We start from the raw sequence: 13,151 nt of genomic DNA, 5'->3' as shown, positions 1-13,151 counted from the left end.
GACATTCAGATGGTAGAGTCAGAATTTGGCGTAAACAGAATGAGAACATGGATCCATCATGCCTTGTTACCACTGTGCAGGCTGGTGGTGTAATGGTGTGGGGGATGTTTTCTTGGCACACTTTAGGCCCCTTAGTGCCAATTGGGCATCGTTTAAATGTCACGGCCTACCTGAGCATTGTTTCTGACCATGTCCATCCCTTTATAGCCACCATGTACCCATCCTCTGATGGCTACTTTCAGCAGGATAATGCACCATGTCACAAAGCTTGAATCATTTCAAATTGGTTTCTTGAACATGACAATGAGTTCACTGTACTAAAATGGCCCCCACAGTCACCAGATCTCAACCCAATAGAGCATCTTTGGGATGTGGTGGAACGGGAGCTTCGTGCCCTGGATGTGCATCCCACAAATCTCCATCAACCGCAAAAGGCTATCCTATCAATATGGGCCAACATTTCTAAAGAATGCTTTCAGCACCTTGTTGAATCAATGCCACGTAGAATTAAGGCAGTTCTGAAGGCGAAAGGGGGTCAAACACAGTATTAGTATGGTGTTCCTAATAAACCGTTAGGTGAGTGTATATACACTGCATGTCACGCCTAACAATGCCTTATAGCCACAACTACACTCACCCAGCAATTAATAAGGAACATCTGTACACCTACCTATTCATGTAGTTATCTAATCAGCCAATCAGGTGACAGCAGTGAATCAGTGACAGACATATATGCAGTGCATAAAATCATGCAGATACGGGTCTGGAGCTAAAAGTAATACTCAATTCTGTATACGGAAATGCCTTGTTGATGACAGAGGTCAATGGTGAATGGCAAGACTGGTTCGAGCTAACAGAAAGGCTCAGATAACTGCTCTGTACAATTGTTGTGGGTCAAATAGCATCTCAGATTGCACAACACGTCGAACCTTGAAGCGGACAACAGCAGAAGACCACGTTGGGCACTTTATTAGGACCATAGTGTTCCTCATAATGTGCTCGGTGAGTAAAATGTTCATACAATTGCATGTTCATACAATTGCAAAAAACAACAGAACATTTTACAGTTCCAAATCTGTGTAGTTTAAATAACCTTGGCGGCTATTGTAATGATTAATTAATGTAACCTTTTTAGGGGCAAAAACATAAACCTATTACTTAAAACAACTGCTGATATGTACTGGGAATTCTGGGAGTTCTTGTTAAGCTTCAATAAGCAATAGAATCTCTTCTGGTTCAGGCTGTCCTGTGCTTTGGATGATTTTCATGTTACATGACAAAATTATATCAACTGGTTTACATTACTGTATATACAGTGCATCTGGAAAGTATTCACAGCACTTCCACATTTTGTAATGTTACAGCCTTATTCCAAAATGGATTAATGAATTATTTTCCTCAAAATTCTACAAACAATACTCCATAATAACAACATGAAAGAAGTTTGTTTGAAATCTTTGCAAATTTATTAAAAATCAAAAACGAAAATAATCACATGTACATAAGTATTAACAGCCTTTGCCATGACACTCAAAATTGAGCTAAGGTGCATCCTGTTTCCACTGATCATCCTTTGATCGTTTCTACAACTTGATCGGAGTCCACCTGTGGTAAATTAATTTGATTGGACATGATTTGGAAAGGCACACACCAGTCTATATAAGGTCCCACAGTTAACAGTGCATATCAGAGCACAAACCAAGCCATGAAGTCCAAGGAATTGTCTGTAGACCTCCGGGACAGGATTGCATCGAGGCACAGATTTGGGGAAGGGTACAGAAACATTTCTGCAGCATTGAAGGTCCCAATGAGCACAGTGGCCTCCATCATCCGTAAATGGTAGAAGTTTGAAACCACAAGGACTCTTTCTACAGCTGGCCGCCCAGCCAAACTGAGCGATCGGGGGAGAAGGGCTTTAGTCAAGGAGGTGACCAAGAACCCGATGGTCACTCTGACAGAGCTCCAGAGATTCTCTGTGGAGAGAGGAGAACCTTCCAGAAGAACACCATCTTTGCAGCACTCCACTAATCAGGCCTGTATGGTAGAGTAGCCAGACGCAAGCCACTCCTCAATAAAAGGCACATGACAGCCCACCTGGAGTTTGCCAAATGGCACCTGAAGGACTCAGACCATGAGAAACAAAATTCTCTGTTCTGATGAAACAAATATTGAACTCTTTGGCCTGAATGGCAAGCGTCATGTCTGGAGGAAACCAGGCACCACTTATCACCTGGCCAATACCATCCCTACAGTGAAGCATGGTGGTGGCAGCATGCTATGGGGATGTTTTTCAGCGGCAGGAACTGGGAGACTAGTCAAGATACCAAAACAAAGAGGCACCAAAACACTTTCCCGGACTTTCAGTTTCATCATACCACGGTGGTGGAATGACCTTCCCAACTCAATCCGGGAAGCTAACTCACTCTCTATCTTCAAAAAACGGCTAAAAGCACATCTTTTCCAAAAGCACTTAACCGGTCACTTAAAAAAAAAAAAAAAGGAAAAAAAAAAAAATTATTTACATTTCTTGTTGCACTTAAATCTGTTTTGTATACTATTCTGATGATAGTGAAACTTTGTAATATGGCACTTTTTGTACCACTGTCTCCCTAAGATGATTCACTGCTGTTCTTCCTCTTTTGTAAGTCGCTTTGGATAAAATCGTCTGCCAAATGAATAAATGTCTGCCAAATGAATAAATGTAAGATCGATGGAAATATGAATGCAGCATTGTACAGAGACATCCTTGATGAAAACCTGCTCCAGAGTGCTCGGGACCTCAGACTGGGGCGAAGGTTCATCTTCCTACAGGACAACGACCCTAAGCACACACCCAAGATAGCAAAGGAGTGGCTACGGGACAACTAACTCTGTGAATGTTCTTGAGTGGCCCAGCCAGAGCCCAGACTTGAACCCGATTGAACATCTCTGGAGAGATCTGAAAATGGCTGTGCACTGACGCTCCCCATCCAACCTGATGGAGCTTGCGAGGTCCTGCAAAGAAGAATGGGAGAAACTGCCCAAAAATAGGTGTGCATAGCTTGTAGCATCATACAAAAAAAGACTTGAGGCTGTAATTGGTGCCAAAGGAGCTTCAACAAACTATTGAGCAAAGGCTGTGAACACTTTTGTACGTTTGTAGAATTTTGAGGAAAATAATGAATTTAATCAATTTTGGAATAAGGCTGTAACAAAACAAAACGTGGAAAAAGTGAAGCGCTGTGAATACTCTCCGGATGCACTGTACACAGCAAGTAGCATTAAGTAACAGATTAGGTGGTGTTTAGTGGACATGTGTTCTATGTATATGGCACTTGTGTAAATGATGGGCCACTACAGTTGAAGTTGGCCCTTCACCAAGATTTTAAATACATCTTTCTCACTGAGTGATTGAAACTCAGGAATAGACGTTTGTATTTTGGTGTAGAGTGAGTCTCGTAAGGAGGAGTATTTTGGGCAGTGGAGGAGGAAGTGCATCTCTGTCTCGACCTCTTCTGATATATTGAGATTGCATAGTCGGTCTTTCTTGGGCAGCCAAGTTTTTTTGTATCTCCCTGTTTCTATGGCCAGTTGTTGGCCACTAAGTCTTAGTTCGTAATTCTCAATGTTTTATGTCTCTGACAGAGGAGAGATATTCAGCTGGACTGTACTGTCTTTCCTGATCAACATAACATTTATACGGTTCTGGGTTTTTATTTGGTTTTTCCATTGTTCCAATGAGTATATTGCTTAATTTCTATATTTGTTTTCTGAGGGTGAAGAGGAAAAACAAGGAAAAGTAATTTATGAAATCCATGGTTATGACCATTTTTAAAAGCTAAGCTATATTAAACAAATATCTCAGTGTAATGCTTTAATACTGAGTACTAATGTACTCCGTGTAATGCATTAAAAAACAAAAAAATCAACTACTTATAAAAAAATCCACTACACAGAGGATTAGATCCACTACGTCATCATGCTACATTCTGCAGAGAGGAACCTCTCCAAAAAATAGGTTGGGAGCTCACATGACAGCCGAAAATCACACCGTGTATGCCGCCTTTAGACAGAATTAGCAGTTCATCTGCATACAGTAAATATTTTAATTGAATGTCATAAAGCTGATGTCCTGGGCTTTCATAGCGGTCCAGCAACTCTGCCAGTTCATTAATATAAATGTTAAATAAAATGGGGCTGAGACTGCAGACTTGTCTTACTCCATGCTGTTGGGAAAGTATTCTGTTCTTTTATGCCCAATCTTTACTGCACAATTATTGTATGTTTATTTAGGATTAGGACACTTTGGATGATTTTATAAAGTAACCCTTAGGTGAATGAGTTTTTTAGGTATATGTTTATTATTGTTTGTAGTGTGTGTGTGTATATATATATATATATATATATATATATATATGGTCAGTGGTTTGATGTTTTGGGAGGAAGCCAATTTGAGATATGCAGATGACAATATGTTCTTTTATGAAATAAGTAATTTTGAGTTAATGATGGAGCATAACACATTTCCCAGGTTACTGGTTACACAGACCCCCCTGTAGTTATTGAGATCTAGTTTGTATTTGCTTTTAAAGATTGGAGAGATTAGTCTGTCTCTCTCTCTCTCTCTCTCTCTCTCTCTCTCTCTCTCTCTCTATATATATATATATATATATATACTAAGCATAACATTTTTGATAGAGTTTTTTTTTCAAATATAACTGCATGCATTTGCCAAATAAATCATCTTTTGTCCCATCTGTTTCCAGAATATTGCTCTAATATTAGCACCAGTGGTTTCGATCATTCAAACCTCCCATGTTGCATAAACACAATAAAGACTGAAATTGGTAAGCTATATGCCTGATTGTGGACCAAGACAGACCCAAGTCAAGAAGTTTGTATATACGTTTGCATTAGTGATAGTAGAAAATAATTGTTGAATTTGTAGTTTGATTAAAACATGAGAAAAGCAATACACTTTTTGGCAAGACTGTTTTTGTTAAATGTCTTTATTCATTATTTAAATCAAGGTTTTTCAAGCCTTTCAATTCCTCAAATTTCCAATTTCCTTACAAGGGATGCTCTTCCAAAAATATGAAGGCAGCTATAAATTTTTTATGTATAAATACCCATAAATGTGTAAAGATCCAGGACGTTACAGGACCAAGTTACTATTTTTTATTTTAAAAAATCAGGTTATGCTTTTGAGCTAATTTTCTTCAACACATAATCTGAAACACTGCTTTCATATAAATGCTAAAAAAAATGTTTTTTTACATAAAATATATTTATAGCATTTGGTATCTCTGAAAAGCCCAGGGTGTCCACTTAAATATATAAGTTTACATCTGTGGAATTTATCCTATACAGAAAAGGAGTGTCTCAGGAGAATATTATCTATTAATCTGAAAATAATATATACATTTTTTGTGGAGCCCATTACTGTCCCGTGAGGTTCCCTTGACCTCAGTTTGAAAACCTCTGACTAAATAAATCAATAAAACATCCTGTATTTACACATCTGTAGATACTACAATAAACAATCAAGTCACTTTAAAGAGTATTAAAGAGTATTCCAATTCATAAAAAGTGACCAAATTACCACAGACAATAACAAAACGCCACTATGACTCGATCAGTCTTGTTTTTCATGGTTTATTATTGTATTGAGCTCTTGATTCTGACCCCTGCAGAGCTCACACGCCACTAAACGATTCAACAGCTGTGTTCCATTGAGACTTGATATCTTTAAACTGGTCACTTCTATTCCAGACCTCAAACCACATGCTTTTGCTGTAAAGCCATGGATCTCCATTAGTCCACGTATATTGTGGATGGCAGTGGCTAGCGGCAAGCTATTATTACCAATCTGCTTCCTGTCCAGGTTTATTTGCTCTGAGGCCCCACTATATCATGTTGGAGTCATGCTTACTGTCTTGCACATGGATGTTGAGTGTGCATCACACACTCATTTCTTTATTAACATAAAAGCAAACAGAGCTTTCTGAGGGGAGCTTTCTCAAGTCCAGCATATAAGACTATTACTTTTAGTGGTCTGTGGGCAATGGTAGCAACCAGAAGTCTGCTGGAAAAGAAATACCAAACCCACAGTTATGAGGCAGATCACTGAAATCTAAGACCAGAAGGGAGTAATGAAGCCCAAAAAGAGTGCCCTCTGTCACTCTATCTACTCCTAGAATAAAACACTGATATTTCCTCAGTATGCTGAGAAGTCGAAAGAACAGATGTCTGTCTTTGGGCTGGTCAGTGTGTTTATATCAAGGATTCAATTCTTGGCTAACAATAACACAAAATTTCTGATTAACATGCTTAAGATTTAATTGGTTTCTCTCTTAAGACTTAATTAGAATAAACAAGATTTTCACAATTGTATATAACTTAATTTTGATAAGATCATGTAAGTATTCAATGTTGTTTAATATATGTATATATATTCACCTTAATTTGCTTTTGGTATTTCTTTTACAATCTCATGAACCCCTGCAGATTGCAAACCCCAATTGGGGAACCCTGGTCTTATTTATCAATATATGACAGTGCACATATTTATCCAAAAGAAAAATTAGAGTATGCCCAGGTTTGCTGGTGTTTCAACACAACAATTCATGACTTTGCAAATAGCCTACCATGCAATAATATGACACAGAATAAACAAAAGTAACTACAGTTAACTACATACTACAGTTTGTATATGGATTTGAACTGAATGCCAATGGTAAGTGTCCAGCAGTCTGGACAGAAAACTTCAAACAATATGTTTGTGTTCGACACAAATGACTTTTCCATCTGCTTGGCATTGAGAGGCCTCACATTTGTAGCTGAGTTCTGTACTTTGGCAGAAGAGAGAGTGAAGCAGGGAGAGCATGCGGTACAGTAGAAACCTGGAGTTCCTCTGGCTGATTGAAATTAGATCAGTCTCACAGTGAGTGTTTGGCTGCATAGATAAAAAAAAGCAGGCCTTATGGGGCCAGTTTAACATCTCAGATTTCAGATATACTAGAAATTCTCTCTTATCCATTTAGAGAGAAAAAAACATAAGCTCATATGGTGGTAGCTGATGCATGATTATGCATATTCCAGTTACAAATGTAACATATCAAAAGGAACCACTGATCTTTTTTCACATTTTATATTAGTGCTCATGTTACTGTGAAATTACATGAATAAGTATTGAGCAATAGTAATGAACTACATGTACTTTATGTATAATTAATTAGTAGTGCTGGTTGCAGTTACACAGTACGATTAGTGGTGCTTGTTCTATTGCTCATACTTCAATTTAGAGATTTAAACAACCACTGACCCTAAGTTTTAAACAATGGTACATTCCTAACCCTTTCTAAGGACATAAATGATACCTCATGAATTGTGTGGCTTGTTGCTTTTCTAAGCATTCAGACTGACGATTTTACAACATGCCAATATGCAAAACAAACCCCATGAACTTATAGACAATATAAGTAATAGAATAACAGATAATAAAAGTAGGGATGTGAGACATATCTAGGACCAGAATATCATAGAGACTTGAGTGCTTTTGGCCCGGGCCAGGGAGCAACCACCGAACAACCACTTGAATATACCTAAGCTACCTTCTAGATCACCCTTGCAACTGTATAGTATCACCCCTGGTAACCACTCAGAACACCTTGCATTGTGGGCATCACTCACATTTTTCGTATTTTTACCATAGTTTTACCATGTTAATTAGTTAACATGTAATATACAAGGAAAACACTCTAATTCCCAATGGCAGAGAACTATTGGAGAGTCAAATTCAAATTTGCTCTTGAGTTTTCAGATGCACCAAACAGAGATCAATGAAAAACTAACAAGCAGCTTACTTAATAATTTAAAGCACTTCTATAGTTTCACAAACTACCAGCTTAATAAACTATGCTCTGCACAAGCATTATCTGGAGGAAACTCTTCTTCTGACTTGCTACTTTCACAATAAAACACCCTGCAGTTGACAGAAAACAAATCTGATCATTGTTCCATCTAAATACAATCTGAAATCCAAACATTCCTTTGTCGTAGAAACATTATCAAACCACAAATGAAAAGTTACAGAGAAAATTACTTCAACTACAGCATATTGGAGTCCCTCAGTAGGGGCCGGATTCACGAAAATGTTTTTAAGAAAAGAAATAAATGCGAAAGGGTGACTGGGGCAACTCCGATAGGGATGTGGAAGGGGGGAAAGAAAGCAAGTCTCTGCACTATTATGTTATATTTATTGTTTCTATGAACTCTAAAGATCACAGAAAGAGAGCACTATATGCAGCGCATCCATTTGAATTAGCATGATTGGTCAACACATTAAGAAGCTTCAAAACTACATTTATATATTTTCATGGTTTACAAGCTTAAAATAAAAATAACATAAACATAAAACTTTTTTTGGTCTAAAATCAAATTTCTACATAACCAGCCCATTGCGACTTCAGACTCAACAAGAAAAACCCAGTAAATTAATAAAACATCTTACCTTTTAGAATTTAAGACAACTGTGAAGTTATTCTAACTTTAAGATGTTGTTTACAACAATTTTTAAGAACATTTTTCATTTTAGAATTTGAATGCTTAAGTTTTTTCTTAAGAAGTTTTTACAGCAATACAAAATATTATTTGGTAAGAATGGTAATTTTCGTCCCCAGATTGTTTTATAGATTCTTCCACCCTCCGGATCCAGATTCATAACAGGTAACATTACAGTGATCCTGATGTAGACGCTGCAGTCAAAATCATAGTTTAAGTGTAAGCAAAGGAATCCTTACCTGCAAGACCTGCACATCTCTTTTCAAGGCTTCACATTCTTCAGTTAGGACTGACCTGTCAATCAAAAGAGTGCATGTTTTAAAAAGGATCAAGTCAGCTTTAGCCCAGAATGTCTCTTTTAAACACCAGCCATGAATTAGATAGAAAAAGAACACATCAAACAAACCAAAATGTTATCATTTTAAGTTAGTGACAAGAACAGGATACATACAATTATGTTCATAATGCCAACTGTAGATAACTTTCAACAACAATTTTCAAATTTGTACCATTATGGATTTCCAAAAGTAGACTTTTTCTCATTTAGGTACTTCATACAAAACATTGAACCTCCAATTATCCTTTACCTTATAAAAGGTTAAGTACATTTTTATTATTATTTTATTTGTTTATTTATTTGAAAGAGCCAGACTCAAACTGTAGTCACAATCTCTTTTCTAGCTCAGTGGGGAAGCGAAAAGTGTCCTACTTCTTCGTTACATAACCATTGTAGTCACTTAATTCCCTTCACTTTTCTTTTAAGGCCAAGGAATCTTATATATGCCTGGGTCTGGTATTCATTTGCTCACAACGAGGCCTTTTGTTCTGATGGAGGGATGGATCGGCCCGCTCGCTCTAGTTCCCCTTCCTCTATCTCAACATTCTGCTTCCCCACTGAGCAAGACTTACTGTTGCATTCCTCTTGGCTGGGCAGAGAGCACCAGATGCCTGGAAAGAACAGTAGAAGGAAAAGGGAGGGTAATATGGGGTTACAGAGGGTAGAAGGGGAGCTAAAGAGGGCTCTGAAAAATTGGACAGATGGAGAAGGGCTAGAGGAAAGAAAGAGGAGATCCAATTAGGAATTCTTCACAAAAAGGTACTGCAACAGTTCCATGGCACAGTGATGGTATCAGATGGTTAGACTGTACCATGGTACTTAGATCCTTGATAGTTAATTTAAATTATAATTTTGGAAAGCTGACATACTAAAATTCATGTAAAGTATTTTAATCAGCATACCATGGTACTTATCCTGTACTTAAAGTTATTTCAACGAATACCATCCTATTACTATGATACATATCAAGAAACAATGTATTACCATGGTACTTTTTTCTGTGCAGACCTGCTGGAGTACAGAAGGAGTGATAAGTGTAAGCGTATAGAAAACACAAACAGGCGATTTGTACATTTGGGAACATGCAAGAACTCATACAATACTGGCCGAACTGAGCAGTGGTGGAAAGAGAGGATTGTGATTATCTTTGTGCAAGAAGGCCCATGTCTGGTCTGTATCCACATGTATAAGCACATGTTAAGCAAAGAAAGGAAAATTCTACCCCGATGAATGTGTTGCTCCACAATATTAACTTCATCATTGCGCAACATGTTCAGACTGCAAATGAACAATCTTGCCTCAGGTGTAAACAAATGATTCTGATATTACCTACCAAGTAATTGAATTTGTTATATGCATGGAATTAGTTCTTACATTTTACTGTGTTGCACCTAATTTTTATAAAATGTTTAAAGCCAGTCTATCAGATGAGGCAAGGAAGGTTGAGCCTTCTCAAAAAGGCATTCAATGGGGCCTGAGTAGCTCAGCAAGTAAAGACACTGACTACCACGCAAGTTCGAATCCAGGGCATGCTGAGTGACTCCAGCCAGGTCTCCTAAGCAACCAAATTGGCCCGGTTGCTAGGGAGGGTAGAGTCACATGGGGTAACCTCCTCGTGGTCGCTATAATGTGGTTCAATCTCAGTGGAGCAAATGGTGAGTTGTGCGTGGATGCTGCGGAGATTAGCGTGAAGCCTCCACAAGTGCTATGTCTCCGCGGTAATGCCCTCAACAAGCCACATGGTAAAATGTGAGGATTGACGTCTCAGACGAGGAGGCAACTGAGATTTGTCTTCCGCCACCCAGATTGAGGCGAGTCACTACGCCACCACAAGGACTTAGAGCACATTGGATACTGGGCATTTCAAATTCGGGAGAAAAAGGGGAGAAAAATAAAAATAAGAGGCAAAATTTAATTTGTATCCTTCTCCATTAATAACCAATCATTATCAGAGGTAACCTTTCAAGCAAATTAGCTTTATCACATTTGTGTGCACTTTTAACCTGCTTCTGGTTAACAGAAAAAGAAGCATTTAAATTTAGTCAAATTCTAAATGATTGAATAATATGAAAATAAATGAAAGTCCGTTAAACAGGGCCATATATAAAATTACCACAATGAAGGATCTAAGGATGAAGTTCTTCTACACATAGGGCAGTATATGTTAAATGGAATGGATCTTTCCTTCATTTATAGATGTTTGGACTGGTCACAGTCTATAAATGGCACTGCGTGATTTGTTCCATTAATTTTCTATATTTTTATGAGTTGGGTTGATGATTGAAAAGATTACAATGCATTGTTAATGATCAAGACCATTTTAGGATATCAGGGAAATATCACCTGTGAACGTGATCATCATTAGCAGCCAAAATAAATACAAAAATGATTAATAAAAATGTAATAGAAAAACATTCAGCAATCTTTTTTATTGGTTTAAAGGAATAGTTCATACAAAAATGAAAATTCTCTCATCATTTACTCACCCATATTCCATCCCAGATGTGAATGACTTTCTTTCATCTGCTGAACTCAATTAAAGATTTTTAGAAGAATTTCTCAGCTCTGTTTGTCCATCCAATTCAAGTGAATGGGTGCCAAAATTTAGAAGCTCCAAAAATAACTTACGTCAGCATTAAAGTAATCTAAATGACTCCAGTAGTCAAATCAATGTCTTCAGAAGCGATATGATAGGTGTGGGGGAGAAACAGCTCAATATTTAAGTACTTTTTACAATAAGTTATTTTCCTTGCTCAGTCAATCTCCACTTTATTTTAACTTTCACATTCATCTTCATGTGTTTTTAGTGAATTACATTCTTCATGAATATTGCCCCTTACTGGGCAGGGAGAATATTTTATAGCAAAAAGGACTTAAATATTGATTTGTTTCTCAATTTTGGCACCCATTCACTTGCACTGTATGCAACTGCAGAAGTGAGATATTCTTCTAAAAATCTTAAATTGTGTCCTGAAGAAGAAAAAAAGTCTTACACAACTGGAAAGGCATGAAGGTCAGTTAACAATGAGAGAATTTACATTTTTGGGTGAACTATTTCTTTAATGGAAACTGACATACAAGTCAGCCTCCTGGTAAATTTCTCCCACTCACTGTTACAAGCAATTATCTAAGATTTATACACATTCATTAAAGGAAAAAAAACATATGCCTTCACCTGAGATGGGACACAACCTCCTCTATATGGCTAATGTTTAATTTGTGTCTTAAGGCCTTGATCTCTTCCACAAAGCTAGAGTGAGATGAGAGGCTGGAAACTGACCTAAAAAAAAAATGAGTTGTTGCTAAATACATACCAGCCCAGTGGACACCAATCAATATTATCAACTCTCTTCATCTAGAAGCACTCAGAGATGTATATTTTATAGAGACACTGACCTGCTTCTAGTCTCGCTCAAGCTTGATAGGGGTCTTTCACACCAGCTGCCTGGGCTCCCCTGTCTCTGTGTGCTACCCAGTGCATAACTCACCACACTAGGACTGTACTGGGACATGACCTCCTCTTCATCCCTGGCACACACAAACATACATTTATTGACACTGAGAATGATAGAATGCCAAAGTGGACAGTGCCAGCAGCCCAGCACAATCTCACTGTGATTAGCTAGCACACTGACGTTTACTTACTCTTTTACTTAAATGTTTGAATGAAATGCTCTTATGGATGAAAGGAATAGGTTCTTTATCCATTAAGCATCTGCCCTGAGAAAACTTTAGAAGAAGTAAACTCTAAATTTGTTGCGTCAACAAGTGTTATGACGCAGGTTTGACGTCAGTGATATCAAATGCCATTGGCTCTTGCTTATCTTGTGACCGACTGCGCCAAGCTAAATTTCAGATGTATCATTTGAAAGAGACGTAACCTATATCAAGCCCAACAAAGGTTTTATTTTTATATTTTAAAGGAATATTCCAGGATCAATACAAGTTAAACTCAATTGACAGCATTTGTAAAATAATATTGATTACTACAAACATTAATTATGACTCATCCATCCTTTTCTTTAAAAAACCAAAAATATGTGAGGCACTTACAATGGAAGTAAATGGGGACCAATTTTTGAACGTTAAAAAACTCATAGCCAATTTTGCAACTTTGCTGCCATGACAATGTAATGTCAACAAACCCGAAAATATCAAAATAAACAACTTTACAGCTCAAATAATACATACGTTATAACAGAAGAATTAATGTAAGTACTTTTATAAAATTAGAAGCATCAAATTTCTGCCTTTATATTTCTGCCACAAATAA

General features: G+C 37.4%; 1 protein-coding gene across 3 annotated transcripts in view; it reads right to left on the bottom strand.

The window, feature by feature from the left end:
- Positions 1 to 13,151, bottom strand: part of ccdc24 (coiled-coil domain containing 24) — a 33,573-nt gene that overhangs the window by 5,631 nt on the left and 14,791 nt on the right. For 2 of the 3 annotated variants that reach the window (XM_052128663.1, XM_052128664.1), the window contains exons 4-6: positions 12,275 to 12,406; positions 12,054 to 12,158; positions 8,781 to 8,835 (exon numbers count right to left, since the gene is read on the bottom strand). In XM_052128663.1, coding sequence (XP_051984623.1) covers positions 8,781 to 8,835; positions 12,054 to 12,158; positions 12,275 to 12,406 — 292 coding nt within the window. The remainder of the gene's footprint in view (positions 1 to 8,780; positions 8,836 to 12,053; positions 12,159 to 12,274; positions 12,407 to 13,151) is intronic. The other variant, XM_052128665.1, reaches the window with a different exon arrangement.

This window comes from Xyrauchen texanus, chromosome 6 (genome assembly GCF_025860055.1).
Source record: "Xyrauchen texanus isolate HMW12.3.18 chromosome 6, RBS_HiC_50CHRs, whole genome shotgun sequence".
Taxonomy (NCBI): Eukaryota; Metazoa; Chordata; class Actinopteri; order Cypriniformes; family Catostomidae; genus Xyrauchen; species Xyrauchen texanus.
The sequence above is the reverse complement of the archived record's forward strand: the minus strand, read 5'-3'. Positions and strand labels throughout refer to the sequence as shown.